At 36.7% G+C, this 16,992-nt stretch overlaps 1 protein-coding gene across 5 annotated transcripts; it reads right to left on the bottom strand.

Moving 5' to 3' along the window:
• Nucleotides 1–9,515: 9,515 nt before the first annotated feature.
• On the bottom strand, nucleotides 9,516–16,658 carry LOC110916364. 5 transcript variants are annotated; one of them, XM_022161117.2, is made up of 10 exons: nucleotides 16,523–16,658; nucleotides 15,331–15,387; nucleotides 14,917–15,078; nucleotides 13,748–13,855; nucleotides 13,142–13,249; nucleotides 12,706–12,813; nucleotides 12,386–12,493; nucleotides 10,628–10,735; nucleotides 10,284–10,391; nucleotides 9,516–9,805 (listed from the first exon to the last, which is right to left on the bottom strand). In XM_022161117.2, the coding sequence occupies exons 2-10, from the start codon at nucleotides 15,340–15,342 to the stop codon at nucleotides 9,779–9,781; spliced, it is 849 nt and encodes a 282-aa protein (XP_022016809.1). In that variant the 5' UTR covers nucleotides 15,343–15,387; nucleotides 16,523–16,658; the 3' UTR covers nucleotides 9,516–9,778. The 5 variants fall into 5 exon arrangements, with proteins under 5 accessions (XP_022016809.1, XP_022016808.1, XP_022016811.1 ...); XM_022161116.2 differs by having other exon boundaries at nucleotides 15,157–15,387; nucleotides 16,523–16,619; XM_022161119.2 differs by having other exon boundaries at nucleotides 15,210–15,387; nucleotides 16,523–16,619.
• Nucleotides 16,659–16,992: the final 334 nt, after the last annotated feature.

Genomic DNA, 16,992 nt, shown 5'->3' with positions numbered 1-16,992 from the left:
TATAGCTAAAAATGGAAGTAGATGCAAGTGGATTGTGTTGAAATATATTAGGTTTTTTTTTGGTAAATTACATTTTCGGCCTCTATATTTGTATCGAATTGTAATGGATATCCTTTAACTTTAATAATATTCACAATTTTTTATTTGTAAAAATCATTACACTATACGTAGTATTAACATGGTTAAAATTTTCTATTAAGTCTATTCTTATAAGGGTATAGTCTTTTTACTTACCTAAAAACAAAAAGAAAACCACCCAAACTCTTTCTATCCACCAGATCTATGAAGAACCACCATCCACGACCATCTTCTCCGGTAGGTAAGTTTCCGGCAGCCTAACACTAGCACTGCCAACAGTATCATCCATTCATCTCTTCTTCTCCTTCTCTGATGACTAAATGCAAACCCACACCACCACCACCGACATTCGATTCAACTCTACAATAACCCTCACCCCTGCCTTTCTTATCCACAGATCTGTGATGCCATCAGCCCATCACCACCACCATTTAAATCCATGTCGTCAATTTGTTAAAATTTGAAAACAAGAGAGACGTTAAGGTTTCAAAAGACAGTGAGAGAGTGGCAAATGTTCAGCTATGGTGGTGGCCGGAGGTTCTTGAACAGGTAGCAAACATATATGGTGGTGATTAACGATTCTTCTGGTGGGTGGCCACGAATCAAGCAATCCCTAAATAATGAAAGAAAACCCATCGAAATTGTTGAAGAAGATGGAAAAGGCTTATGCATGTGTATTACAACTTTTTCCCATTTTTGGTGCTGAATCGATTAATGCAAAACAAAATTGAAGCAATTTCACTTTCGATTAGCAGAAGGGCTTATTTAGGAGGGCTTATTCCCTCGGGGGATTGGGAGGCCGGTGTTGGGTGTGAAACTCCTAGGGGTGCCGTTAGTCGTGATGAAGAGTTTATTAGTAGTATGGCTCTTAAAAGAGCGAATTGTGCAGTCGAGCTGATGAGGTGCCTTAAACGCCTACGGGACCCTCAGAGCGAGCTCCCCTTGCTTCGTTCTTGTATGGGTGTTGCTAAATTACTGTTTGGTCTTCGAACGTGTCAACCTTCTTTGGTCGGGGGAACTGTCACTGTTTTTGATGAAGGCCTCCGGGGAGCATTAGAGGATATTGTTGTTTGTGGGGGTGCCTTTTTTGGAGATCTCTAGTGGAGGTTGGCTTCTCTCCCGACCCGGTTCGGAGGCTTAGGGATTTGTACGGCCGAGGATGCCTCTTCATATGCTTTCGTGGCTTCAAGGGCCCAATCTTGGGTTTACAAGACCACATACTCCGAGAATGTGGTGGGGATGTTTTAGACTCCGATTACAGGAGTGCGTTGGACCTTTTGCACAGTTCTCTTCCCGACCTTGATATTGGCGGTTTCTACATTAAAGACACCGCCCCTCCTAAATCCCAGAAAATTCTGGCGAATGCCTTATATGGCGAAATTGTCAAGAGGTTTGAAGAGAAGTTTGTTTTATCCCCTCGGCAAAGAGCTGTGTTTGAATGTCTACGTGCCCCACATGCTCAAGATTTTCTGTCTGTCGCACCTATTGAAGGCTTGGGGCAACACATGTCGGCTGTGGAATACCGTGCTATCCTTAGATACCGACTGATGATTCCTTTGTTCCCAGTTGACGAGCCATGTCCGGTATGCCGCAAAGCGCGTTTGAATTCTTTCGGCGAGCACGCGATCCACTGTAAAGAGCTACCAGGGTTTAAATATCGGCATGATTGGGTGAGAGATGTGTTATGTGATGTTCTTAAGCGGGCCGGGGTCTCTGCCAAAAAGGAGGCTCCAGTAAATTTCCTGACTGACCCCTTAGAGGAGAGGTCCACTTTACGCCCGGCGGACATCCTTGTGTTTGGATGGGAAGGGGAAAAACACGCTTGTGTAGACCTAACTGGAGTCTCCCCCCTTGTCGGGCTCAAGGACAAGGGCTTTGTCGTAGGGCAAGCGAGCAAAGTGGCAAAACATGAGAAAGCCTGCCTGGAGAATCAACATGTGTTTGTCTCGTTTGCGTTTGATGCCTTTGGTGGTCTCGCTCCTGACGCTGTGCGACTTTTGAATCGGGTTCAAAAAGTCGTTAATAGTAATTCTTCGTCGCTAAAGGTCTCAAACTTTGTATTTAGTAGAATTGGTTTTTCTATTCAAAAAGGGGTAGCGGCGCAACTTGTTGCCCGACTACCTGCCATTGCTTTGTAATTGCCCTTTTTCATGTGCAATGATAGTGAATCATGTTTCTCTGCAAAAAAAAAAAAAAAAAAAAAAAAAAAAAAAAAGTAGCAGAATCAAAAAAACCATTAAATACGAGTTCAATTAGGGTTTCAACTTTCAAGAACAATAATTGACCATATACAACAAATTGAATGAATGAAAAAAGAAAGTAGAAATTGATGATTCAAGTAACAAAAAGATCTGGTGGAGGGTTATAACTCGATCGGAATACAGATTGGAAAAGAAACTATAAATTAATGATTATAGTAACTAAAAGAAAGTACAGATTGATTGCAACTTTAGGGTTTGTGGAATTAAGAAATTGGAAAAGTGAACGGGAAAGTGGACGTTATTTTCTAGATCGGAATATTATGTTCCTGAGTTAACTTAATGAGGGATAAGAAAAGAAAGTAAAAGTGAGAAAGGAAAGGATGAGAAAGGAAAAAAAAAGATGTCTTTCCCACCATTTCCTCCCAAATCGGAAGGAAAGCAAAACTAAAGAATTTAGCCTAATTTTTCTTTCATATCCTTTCTTTTCCTTCCTTAAATGAAACTCGGGAACACGACATGTTTTATTTTCCTTTCTTTTCCTTCCTTAAATGAAACTCTGGAACACAAAATATTTTTACTTTCCTTTTGTTTCTTTTTCTTTCCTTCCATTAGTGAACTCTGGAACACAGTGTAAGTGTTTTTTTATTTATAAATATACTTTTAATAAAAGGGTAGGGTAAATGATTGAAATACCCTCATGTGTCTTTCATATGATCAGACTTGACTTAACTGATAACTTTAACTGCGTTAGTGTTAAAAGGGCGTACAGTGTAATAGTTTTTACAAATAAAGGACTGTGACTGTAATTATTGAAGTTAAAGGGTATCCATTGCAATCCGATACAAACATGAACGAAAAGTGTAATTTACCCTTTTTTAAAAGGTAAATTTTATTCACAAATGTCAATCCCTAATCCAAGGGTGACCTATTTTTGGATCGATTCCTACACCATAAAAACCCGACGGACTTAATGTTTCAAAGAATCTCTTCGGGGTTAACTTAAATCCTCGAGAATCTTTTATTGTTTCTGGTTAACCATATGCACCAGCTTGTCAAGAACATAATCTCTTCAGGGTTAACTTAAATCCTCGAGAATCTTCTTTCGGGCTCTCTATCCAGGTTGCAAAAATTAGCGGCCTCCACTAAATCCTTTGCAGAAAACAGAATAAACGGACTCACCTTACACCAAGTACTGGTGTAGTTTCACACAGTCAACGCTACCCAACACGAGTAGAGAAGGTGCTCCGTCGTTTTAGTGTCGTTATCACACAAACAACAGGTCACATCTCCATCAAAACAATTCCGATCATGAAGAGGAGACAACGTAGGAATACGATCTAAAATCGCCCTCCAAATGAAAATGTTGCATTTTTTTTGGACCCATTTTGACCGCTTCACAGCGTACCTGCTGCTGAAATCAGAGCCACTATACAGAAATTTCTTCACAGCCTTGACTGAAAATTTAGTGTCATCACCTCCCATCCACTCTCAACCATCACAGCAATCGGACAACGCCACGTTATTAAGAAGCCCAATCAAATTGTACCATTCCGGCAATTCTTTGGCAGAGCTTGGGTTACTCGACCAATTCCATACCCCCATAAAGTTCCTATCTTCCTTCCTCATTTCATTGGTCTGCAACCAAGCATCGCTTTGTTCCAACCTAAACAGATTCGGGAAATGAATTTTGAGAGGACACGAGCATAACCAAGGGTCAATCTACATCCTTATATTTTTATCGTCCCCTACTCTGCCCTTTAAAATCTAATTGAAACCAAGTCCATTAATATTGATTTTTTCAACCTCTTTTACAACTTTTTTTCCAAACCCCACTTTGAGACCCGTTAACCAGGAGCGAAGACCAACACCTCTTATGCTCATGTAACGATTTAAAACCATTCTCCACATATTATTAGGTTCGTTACGATACCTCTAGACCCATTTGAGAGCAAAGCCAGATTAGTATTCTTTAATTTACAAAGACCAAGACCGCCAAATTTAATAGGAGAAGCGACAATATCCCAAGAAAGCCAATGCATCTTTTTAACCATCGCCTTGCCACCCCATAAAACCGCCAGATAATAGATACCAAATCCAATATGACTTTGGTTGGAGCTTTGAATATCGAAAAATAATATGTCAGCAAGCTCTCCATAACCGTTTTTATAAGGGTAACCCGACGTCCAATAGATAAACATGAAGATTTCCATCTAGATAACCGAGCCTCGAAATAAAAAATATGAAATTCCAGTTCGTGACTCTATTCATATTGGCACCAACGAAAATACCCAAATGATTAAAAGGAAAAGAGTCCGCTTTACAATTTGACTTTAAGGACATGTTATGAACCTCACCATTACTTACACCAATCCCATATAAACTTGATTTCCCTATATTAATTTTCAGGCCCGAACAAATGTTAAAACATATCAATAATCTTGCAATGTTCTTAATATTCGACCCGGTCCATTCCCCCATCAATACACAATCAGCCGCATATAATAGGTGTGAAATAATAGAGCCATTATTCGGAAGAGAAATCTCATTAAACACACCCACATTACACACCCTTTTAACCATGCTAGAAAAAGCCCCCATCACAATGAGAAACAAAAACGCCGAGATAGGGTCACCTTGATGCATACCTTTAAAACATAGGAATTCGAAGGTAGGCGATCCGTTAACTAACACCGACGACCTAGCCTTGAGAGAATACCAAAAATCCACTCACACCAACGATCCAGGAAGCTCATTTGATTTATTATTGAGATAAGAAATTTCTAATTGACATTATCGTACGCTTTATCAAACTCAATCTTGAATATAAACGCCTTGTCATTCTTCCTCTTAACCTACGAAATCACCTCGTTAAGAATCAAAGGCCTATTCAGAATGAGACGGTCTTTTAGAAAGGCCATTTGAGAATTTGAAATAAGTAAATGAAGAACTTTTTTCAGCCTGTTGGCAAGAACTTTTGATATCGCTTTATTGATTATGCCCACTAAATTAATCGATCGGTATTCGCTTAGGTTACTCGGGCTATTGACTTTCGAATCCAGTGTAATAAAGGACGAGTTGCAGCATCTAATAATTACACATGTCTCATGAAAACACGAGAAAATATTAACACAATCAGCTTCAAAAAACTCCCAAAATCTTTTGAGAAACTTGAAATTAAAACCGTCCAGTCCGGGAGCCCGATCATCCCCACACTCGAACACCATGTTCTTGATCTCTCCCACTGATAAAACCCCCACAAGTGCTTCAGCTTCGGCACCCGACAACTTATAGTTCAGCAAACACGACAAATCTGGTCTGACTTCGACATCTTCCTTGAATTTAGCTTTAAAAAAATCGAACACTTGCTTTTTAATCTTCTTAGGCTTAGTTACCCACTCATCATCAATACTCAGCCCTTGAATGGTGTTGCTAAGTTTCCAATTATTAATCAAGCCATGGTAAAACCTAGAGTTTTCATCTCCCTCCAAAGCCCATTTACCTCTCGACTTTTGTCTAAGGTCTTTGATCTTAAACATCTCCATTTCTCTTAAATCTTTTTTACACTTTAGTCTAATCCAGGATTCCTTTTTCGAGATCTCATGATCCTTCATTAAACGATCCAATTCTTCTAACTTTGTATGACATATTTCTTCTACTTCACCTTCTTTAATACGAACAACTTCTCCCAGTTTCGGTATATGATCTCGGAGCCACCTGAACTTTTTTCATCAACCGAACATCAAGATGGCCCATAAACGGCCCATAAACGAGAAAGAATCTATCGCACTTTTGACTTTCACTTCGAAGTCCGGTCGATCCAACCACACTTAACATGAAACTATATGATGCTTGTTTAGACTTGTATGCTAATGTAAACTATTTGTGTCAATTATATGCTTCATTAACTTTGCTAGCCTACCTTAACAATTATAGCGCTATAGGATTATCGCACCGCCCACGATACTTGGGGTATTGTTAAGTTAAACATGTTAACCTCCCGTTATTCTATTTGGGATAGGCTATTTTAACGCGTTGGAAACTTGGGTTTGAACAGATAAGTACACCGTTTCGGCATGCTAGTAAACTTGCTTAATATGATTCATGTTGGATATGAGCACTTAAACTATTTTATGCTATATTATGCTATGTAACAAAAACTTGTATACTCGCCTTTGCTTTTGCATTGAACTCTATTTTAATACATGTTGCCGGTTGATTGATGAGATGAGGTTACAAGATGAAACAAGATTTAGGTGGACTTAGATACACACCTAGACTTAATTTATCTATTTTGATGTTATGTTCATTTTGAAACAATTGTTATCTTTTATTTGGAATCTTTGTATGACATTTAGTCTTGAAATGAAATTGGAATTTAATTTATATTATCACATACTGTTATGAAGTCTCTTGCAATCTCGTTTTCGTCTCATCCCGATGTTTCCGTCATCGGTTGGGGTGTGACAGAAGGGCAATTGATAATTGCAAATATTTTCTATATCTTAAAAGAGAAATGTTGGTTGGTATTTCTCTTTTAACCCTTAACTTTTGACAAATTCACATATTAATCCTCAACTTTTAATAACCTTTCTCTTTTAAACCTCAACTTTTGACAACATTCACATATTAACCCTTAACTTTTGACAACATTCATTAACCCTCAAACATTTGACAACATTCACTATTAACCCTCAAACTTTTGACATGAAAAACTATTAACCCTCATCTTTAAGTAAGTTACACATTGATGTATTGCAAAATACATCAATTTCCTTGGACTTACAGTATAGTTTGTATAATTTCCGAGTCAGTTTGCATCATTTTGTGTTTGGTTTTGTATATTATCGAGTTGTTTATCTTTTGCAGGGTTCCGGATGAGAAAGGATCTGAAAACGAGTAAATTCTAATAAAAATCGAGCCTCCGGATGGATCGTACGTGATCGGGTAGGTCACGAGAACGAAAATCGAAGGAAAAGGCCCGGTCGCGTCGTGCGACAGGGAAAGAGAAGCCCCCTCGCGTGACGTGAGGAGTGTATTGACCCGTTTTGACTTTAGTGGTCTCGTGCGACGCGAGACGGAAGAGGAATACCTCTCGCGCAATGCGACGTGCCTATGATCGCAGAATTATTCATTTGGGGACAAGATTTTCATTTTTTAATCATAATACAACTCTCATTACCGATATAACAATTGGGGTCGAAATTCTACAACCCTAGGACGAATTAAGCTTATCAAGAAGTGATTTTGGGAGCATAGAGTTGAAGATTTTAAGCGTGTGGATCAAGATTATTGGGTGTTTTCACCTTCGGTTTCGTGTTTCTATTATTGCTTTTGATTTTCATCATGTTTCCTTGTTTTGAGAAGATGAGTGTTTATGTTTTTAGAACCATGTTAGGCTAAAACATTATACACTGCCGAGGTTAAGATGAATACACGTTATGTTTGACTATTTTCTATTTGGTTTATGGATTTTAATTATGGATTGATAATAAAGTAGACAACTTTGATTTTCATGATCTTTCGTATATGTGTGCTTAAACTTGTTCTTTGATTGATAATTACTCCATATGTTCCTTGTTGAATGTCTTTCATATGATAGGTTCACGTTAGATCAACTACTGTGTGTTTTTTATTAGTTTATGGTTACTGGCGTACGTAGACACCATAAGAGTGATTTTCAGGATTTGATTAGGGTTAAGTGCTCTACCAATCTCGATAATTGTGAGGTAAGAGGTTGTCAGTTTGTCTTTAGTGTTAGAATACTAGGGTTAGATACTTTCTGAGATTCAACAAGTTTAGGGTAAAAATTCAGCCCCAATTTCAACCTAACACATATATTGCAACCCTAAATTAAACCTAAAGAATAAAAACACATACCTTTTAAAGATTGAAGAAGAATCACATATATTACAGACTTGAAGTCGAACAAGCAACGCAACCATCACCAGGCACCAGCAGCAGCGAATTTTTTCCCCTTCTGTTCTCATTTCTCCTGCCGTAATCCCCACTTAGCGAATTTGGGTTTTTTTAATAAGGTGGGCTTTCTATTTGAGCTATAGTTATTTGGGCAATTGGGCTATAAACAATACGTTCTTCCAAACATGTTTACAAATACAATATTTGGGCCCAAATATAATTATTTGGACTATATAAATATTTTATTTGGGCTATATAAGTATTTTTTTTATAAAAGCGAAGGGTCGAAAACGTATATATCTAAAAAATTCTATACGAAACGTACATACATAACACTAATGAACGAAAAGTTCGGGGGGGGGGGGGGCACACCCCCCTCCCGGGCTCCTTGAAAGTTGCGCCCCTGCGTTTAGACTAAACCTAAACCCGCGAATTTCGTGTTAGGTTCGTATCGTGTTTTTGGGTCGTGTCAGAAATTCACACCCCTACTGAAGGGTGTTGTCATGGTTCTATAGTTAGGAAAGGCTTAGTTTCAGCCATTAAACTTTGTGTAAAATGGTAAGAAAGTTGTGACAGAATTAGGCAATGTGTTCCTATCTAATGCTAGTATGTTGAAGGTAAGGCATATGCTTCTTGTCATGGCATCTTCAAAGTATCTGCCTATGGCGTTGATTACTTATTTAGTTCTAAATTTAGTTAGTATTAGACCATTCCCAATGGTACACATCTAGGGTACGCATTTGGTGAGCTGGCATTTCCTGGTTCATATTTAGCATTGGAGATGAATAAATTTGTTGGAGGCGCACGTATGACGGGCAAACAATTTTTTTAGTATATGTGTGTATAATTGATAAAACAAAAGATCAAGTAATATATTTGAAAATTATGAGGTTGAAGATGAAAGGTGATGGAGCTGGAGCATGTTTTCATGCAAAATTCTCATTTATGAAATTCATGTTCTGGTTCATCAAATGGTGCGAGCAACACGAAGAAGAAAGTTCTTTTTTTTTTTCTTTTTAATAAATATAAACCACTTATCATACAAGTAATAAAACTATTTTTCAGAAATTCAAAATACTTTCCTACCAATTTTGGAAAGGCAGATAGCCTCATACAAGCTATTTTAGGCTTTGGGGACATTTGTAATATATATTTTAAGGTTGTGTTGGTGCATATATGCACTAGCAATTAGCGTCAACTTTGACGATACACCATAAAGTTGATTATACGATGTTCTAATTCTAAAATCTTAAATCGTACAAAGCAAACGCTACAGCCGCTGATCAGCAGAATTATGTGTCCGCCATTGCAACGTAAACAGATGTGGTAAAATTTGAGTTGGGTTGCTTTATATTATTTACATTGTTATATGATCCAAAATGAAAGACATCAAATCAAACTGGTTACTGCTTACAATACTTTGTAGAGGTTGTTAAATTTCTTTCTAAAAGTTTGCTAGATCTTTTAATCCATAAGGGCAAAAGTTCAAAACATGCACTCATGTACCATTTCAATCAGTGGCAATATTAGTACTTTTGATTGATGTGACAAAACCCGCCTCAGCGCTGGTTAAGCTACTAGTTCTATCGAGTTAGCAAACGGGTGAGTTCCTGTAAAAAGAGTTGCAATTCACATCATCAACAAGACGGCACGATTCAAAAATCAACAATGCAAGGTTGCACCTAGATATGCCCTTTGTCCTTATCTTAAAGACTATGTGCTAGAGTTAAGGGCTGCCTTATAGATTTAATCTCACAAGTTGTGCATGAAAACGAGAAAAGATTGTTTGGCTATTAATCAAATACGTCGTATGAATGAATGAGAATCTTACAGATTTAATCATGATATTTATAGTCTGTAATAGTTTTTTTTTTTTTTTGACAAATAGGTAATAAGCACCAACTCATTTCTTTTATGCTACCTTGTTCCCACAAAAAGATATAATCATTTCCACCAGATTTTATTCCTTTGCTAATTGACACTTTCATTTTTTTCTTCAGGTAATCCTATTGATACATACGTATGTATAGTATGCGTGGAGGATTTAGAGGACTGAAACAATACCATTGGAGATAAGTGTCTACCTACCTGGACATCAAAGCAAAGTTCTGAGGACAACCCTTTGGCAACTTGTACTAATGCCGAGGGTTTAAATGCTTTTCCTAAATTCAATTCAATTGCCAAGCCGCTAACGTGCTGCGAAAAGAGTTGCAATTCACATCAACAAAATAACACGATTCAAAAATCAACAATATAAAGTAGCACCTAGATATGCTCTTTGTCCTTGGTTATCTTAAGACTATGTGCTAGAGAAAAGGGCTGCCTTATAAATTTCATCTCACAAAGAAATAGATACGTGCGTATATATAATTATATAGTGTGTGTGGAGCACTTGGAGGGCTGAAACAATACCATTGGAGAAAAGAGTCTACCTGGACATCCAAATCAAATATTAAGGATAACCCTTTGACAACTTGTACTATTGTCAAGGGTTCCAATGTTTTTCCACCATTCAGTCCAAACAGCAAATCACTCGCTTCCTGTTGCAATTCACATTGTCAACAAAACAACGCGGTTAAAAAATCAACAATAGAAAGTTGCGCCTAGATATGCCCTTTGTCCTTAGTTATCTTAAGACTATGTGCTTTAGAAAAGACTGCCATACAAATTTATTCTCACAAGTTGTGCACATATATTGGAAAAGATTGTTTGGCTCATAGTTATTAAAGGCACTAGGCGCACTCAAGGCGCATAGGCCTTGCCTGGGGCCTAGGCGCAAAGCGCAAAAAAAGCGAGGGCCTAAGAAAAATAAAGCGCATAATGAAAAAATTTAAAAAATATATTATGTATTAGAAAAAGAATACTATTCTTCAAATAAAATAAAGAAAGTCTATTATGTAACACTTTATATCATCTAATTAGTACCAAAATATTAGTGTATTAGTGTAGAAAAGTAGTTTTCCTTGATTAAAAGTAGAAATTTGGCTAGAATCTTGTCGAAATTTAGCTGGAAACTCTCCGGAATCTAGGAATCTTGCTAGAATGTGCGCCTGAACCATCACCTGGAGAGTTAAAGCGCAATTTCCTCGACTTAAAAATTAGTACCAAAATATTAGTGTATTAGTGTAGAAAAGTAGTTTTCCTTGATTAAAAGTAGAAATTTGGCTAGAATCTTGTCGAAATTTAGCTGGAAACTCTCCGGAATCTAGGAATCTTGCTAGAATGTGCGCCTGAACCATCACCTGGAGAGTTAAAGCGCAATTTCCTCGACTTAAAGCGCAACTACCTCGCCTCGTCTGAAAAATCGGCCTAGGTGCAAGAGGCGATGGCTTTTAACAACTATGGTTTGGCTAATAATTGAACACCTCGTGTGAATGAATAAAACTCTTATAAATTTTAATCATGCTTAATGGTTATTGATGAAAGATAGTTAAATCTGATTGACAATGTTTTAAAAAAGTTTCAAGGGGTTGTTTAGTATTGCATAGGCTTAGTGAACTCCATATGTATGGCTCTTTTTCAAGACAATCCGGGTGAGTTTTGTTTAATGTTAGGTTCCAAATGATTAGCAATAAACACCAACTCATTTCTTTCATGCTACATGCAGTTAATATCGGTGATATATCGGTTATATCGGTCCCTTCGTAAAATATGGTGTTAAATATCGGTACCGATATTATCGGCGATATTGACCGATATAACCAATATATCACCGATATATCACTGATATATCACTGAATTATTGGTGTTAAATTGCTATATATATAAATTCTGCATTATATTAAAATTACCGATATCCCACCGATATCTCACCGAGATAACCTATATTTCAAATATCGGTCCTTGACCGATATCCGATATTTTACCGCATTAACTGCATAGATACCTTGTTCCCACATATCATCATACTCAGTAAATCCCACCAATAGCAAAGCTAAGGTAGGGTCTGAGGAGGGTAAGATGTAGACAGCCTTACCTCTACTCCGTAGGAATAGAGAGGCTGCTTCCAGTGAGACCCCCGGCTCGATAGATGCTACCTTGTTCCAACATATATAATCTTTTATTTTCGTCTACAAAATCCGACCAATTTTATGTCCTTGGCTAATTGGCACATTCATTTTTTTCTTCTGGTAATCGGTAAATACGTATATATAGTATGTGTCGAGCATCCATTAGAGATAAGTGCCTACCTGGAGATCGAAATCAAGTTCAGAGGCCAACCCTTTGGCAACTTCTACTAATGGCGAGAGTTCAAGTGCCTTTCCGCAAGTCAGTCCAAGTAGCAAGTTGCCGACTACCTTCAAAAAGAGTTGCAACTCACATCATTAACCAAGCAACATGATTCGAAAATTAGCAATGCAAAGTTGCCCCTAAAGATATTCCCTTTATTCTTACTTATCTTAGAACTATCTTCTAGAGAAAAGGGCTGCCTTTTAAATTTAATTTTTTCGAGTCGAGAATTTGGGAGTGTTGAAACAATCAAACAATACCATTGGAGATTAGTGTCTACCTGATAATCAAAATCAAGTTCTGAGAACAACGCTTTGGATACTTGTACTAATGTCGAGGGTTCAAGTGCCTTTCCATGATTCAGTCCAATTAGCAAATCACTGACATCCTGTAAAGAGTTGCAATTCACATCATTAACACGATTCAAAAATTAACAATGCAAAGTTGCGCCTAGATATAGCCTTTGTTCTTACTTATCTTGAGACCATCTGTTAGGTTCCAGATGATTAGCAATAAACACAACGCATTTCTGTAATGCTACCTTGTTCCCACAAATAGATATAATATTTATATTCATCTACAAAATTCCTCTAGATTTTATGTCCTTTGCTAATGGGGACATTCAACTTTTTCTTTTGGTAACCATACATACGTATATATAGTATGTGTCGAGCACTTGGAGTGCTGAAACAATACCATGGGATATAAGTGTCTACCTGAATATCGCAATTTAGTAGTACAAACAACCCTTTGGCAACTTCTACTAATGTCGAGGGTTCAAGTGCCTTTCCACAATTCAGTCCCAATAGCAAGTTGATGACTCCCTGCAAAACGAATTGCAAATCACATCATTAACAAAATAACACGATTAAAAAATTAGCTTCTTATTATCTTGAGACTATCTGCTAGAGAAAAAGACTGCCTTATAAATTTAATTTTATAGGAAAAGATTGTTTGGCAACTAACAAACATCTCGTATGAAGGAATCAGAATCTCACATATTTAAATCAGGCTATTTTATGGTCTGTAATGTTTTAAAAGAGTTCTTAATGGGTTGAATGCACCTTTCCAAGACAATCCAGGTGACTTTTGGTCAATGTTACGTCACATGATTAGCAATAAACACAACTCATTTCTTTCATGCTACCTTGTTCCACTAATAGATATAATATTTATTTTCTTCTACAAAAATCCACCAGTTTTTATGTCCTTTGCTATTAGGCACATTCAAAATTTTCTTTTGATAACCGATACACAAGTACATATAGTATGTGTCAAGCACTTGGAGTGCTGAAACAATACCATTGGAAATAAGTGTCTACCTGAACATCGTAATTAAGTTCTGAGATCAACTCTTGGGCCACTACTACTGATGTCAAGGGATCAAGTGCCTTTCCACAATTCAGAGTAATTAGCAAGCCACTGAGTTCCTGCATAAAGATTTGCAATTCACATCATCACCAAACAACACGATTCAAAAATCAACAATATAAAGTTGCACCAAGATATCCTCATTGTCATTACCGATTTCAACTCACAAGTTGTGCACGTACATAGGAAAAAGATTGTTTGGTTGTTAATCAAAGACCTCGTATGAATGAATGAGAATCTTATGGATTTAAATCATTATATTTGTTGTTTGTAATGGTTATTGATGGCAGATAGGTATAAATCTGATTGATAATGTTTTAGAAGAGTTCTTAAAGGGTTGATTCATATTATGTAGGCTTAATGAACTCCATATCTATTTCTTTCATGCAAATAGATATAATCTTTATTTTCTTCTACAAAATTCCACTAGATTTTTTCCTTTACTAGTTGGCACTTTCATTTTTCTTCTGGTAATCGATACATACGTATATATAGTATATGTCGAGCACTTGGAGGGCTGAAACAATACCATTAGAGATAAGTGTCTACCTCATAGTCACAGGAAACGCTAAAAGACCCTTGTATTTCGTACCAGATTCGCCGTACCGAATCGGGGTACAGAGTCGTCCCAATCGCCTCCGATACGCGTACCGGATCGCTAATTTGGACCGTTCCCGATTGTGTACCATAGTAGTGTTCCAAACGGTGAATACACGTTTTTAATTAATAGGAAACGCGTTTTTAGTGTACCGGTGTTCCGGCAGTACAGCCACCTGAAGAGTTTTTCCCTCCATTAACTTTTTCCCGCTTTTTATAGGTAACTGAACAGTTTTTCCCCCCCCAATAACTTTTTCCCATGTTAACTCTAAATACATGTTGTAACAATCAATCTAGCACACAGAAAATATTTCAATTCAATTCAGTCAGTCAGTTTTGAATTTTGATTTATGTTTTTGAAAATTTAATGAAAGATCTATTTTATATTTTTTTATATATATGATATGTGTACCAAACTACGGTGATACGCCATAGGATACACCGTACCATGTACCGAATTAGTGTTCCCAAATGAACCTACCCCCCCAACGTACCGATTTTTAAAAAGGCCCGAACTGCGTACCCGTTTTCGTACCACGTACCGGAGCGTACCGCGTTCCATGTGACTATGGTCTACCTGAACACAGAAATCAGGTTGTGAGGACAGCCCTTTGGCAACTTCTAACAATGTCAAGGGTTCAAGTGCTTTCCCACATTTCAGTCCAGTTAGCGAGCGGCTGACTTCCTGCAAAAGAGTTGCAATACACATCATCAACAAAACAACACGATTCAAAAATTAACAATGCAAAGTTGCATCTTCTACATAAGTATATATAGTATGTGTCGAGCACTTTGAGGGCTGAAACATCCCCCTACCACACACACACACACCCCACTAAAATCGACCCTGCTTCACTAAGATGGATCCAAGTGCTTGAGATAATAACCAATGGATCTAGAGTCTCCTTCAAACCCCACAAATAAAACAAATTAATACCGCCACCACCATAACTCAATCGTGACTGTGTTGATAATACTCAGTCTGCTTCTAACCCTACCAATATAACAGATAATTAGTCCACAAAATTATCTCACAAAACGGATCACTTTAAACTTCAAGTTGAAAATGTACTACAAAGTCTCTGATTATCTAAAAACTGATAACCATCTACATCTACGCAGTCCCTCCCTGGTAAGGGCTTTGACTTTTATGATCAGATTTAGTATTTCAAATGAACAAAGTTGAGTTGAAATTGTCACCAACTTGGCACCATAATCACTTCAAACACAATACTTGTTATCAAATATATTTTAGTAACCGTACTCGTTTTGAGAAGAAAAAAAAAACTGAAACAACCATAACAAATTTTTAAGTGAAGAGCAACTTGAGTTGACTTCATAAGTCAACACAATAAGTACTACACGTACAACTAATTAGTTAAAATAATGATTATAAACCTAAAATTAAACGTGAATCCACAGAGACTGTTAATCATGAGCGTTTAATTAGATCCGATAATGAGATTCTAAACAGGTCTAAAACTATAAGTAATCAACCATCAAACTTAAATGTGCCAGATATGCACAATCATCATTCATTACTACTACAATTAAAGCTAATCAGTTAAAAATAATAACGACACCTAAATGTGACAGAAACTACATCAAATTTCATAAACAAACAAACCACTAATCATCAGCTTTTGATCTGATTATGAAACAAGATCTAAAGTAACGTATTCGACCTAAAATTATACGTGATCAACCATCAAACTTAACTGTGACAGAAATGCACAATCATTACTACTACAACTAGATCTAATTATTAGTTACAAATAATAATCAAACCTATATGCAACAGAATCAGCTTCTAATCTGATCATGAGATCGTAAACAGGTCTAAAGCAATCTATTCAGCCTAAAATTATAAGCGATCAACGATCAAACATGTGACAGAAACTACATCGAATTTCAAAAACGAAGAAACTGCCAATCATCTGCGTTTGAACTGATTATAAGATAAGGTCTATACTCTATAGTAGTGTATTCAACCTAAAATGACAAGCGATCAATCATCAAAGTAAATCCGCTAAAATTAGGGCACGCATTTATACAAGTAAATCAAAACATAACAAGCAGCAATCGAACATCTGAAAACGAAACGGAATTCAAATGCAATAAACGGATACCTTGAAAAGTTGCAGAGAGAGTGACGATTGAAGGAGACGATACGAAGCATCAGTTAGGGTTTCTGAATCACCATTTTCTTCTGCCATTCTTAACTGCGAATTATGTCTAAACCAACACTTTGCTCCTTTTATAATCTTTCGATTTTTTGAATAACTTTTAAGAATTTTAATTCAACATATAATGGCCATATGGCGCGTTGCCACATCATCATTTTAGGGATATTAAATCATTATTATTATGTTTTTTTTTTCACATAAAGTATAATTTAATTATTTTTATCAGCATAAAAATATATATTTTAAACGGATTTCACTATGATGGTTATATTAAAGTAAAACAAAAAATTAACCTTATAATCATGGAAAACTTTTAAAATTAAGGGGTTTATTTAAGTTGAAAATGACTTTTTTTGTCAAAAAAAAAAAAAAACATTTATTAACTTATGACTTTTTGAAAATGAGTTTCTAAA

This window comes from Helianthus annuus, chromosome 16, assembly GCF_002127325.2.
Source record: "Helianthus annuus cultivar XRQ/B chromosome 16, HanXRQr2.0-SUNRISE, whole genome shotgun sequence".
Lineage (NCBI taxonomy): Eukaryota > Viridiplantae > Streptophyta > Magnoliopsida > Asterales > Asteraceae > Helianthus > Helianthus annuus.
Note: the sequence above shows the minus strand (reverse complement) of the source record. Positions and strands in the feature narration are given on the sequence as shown.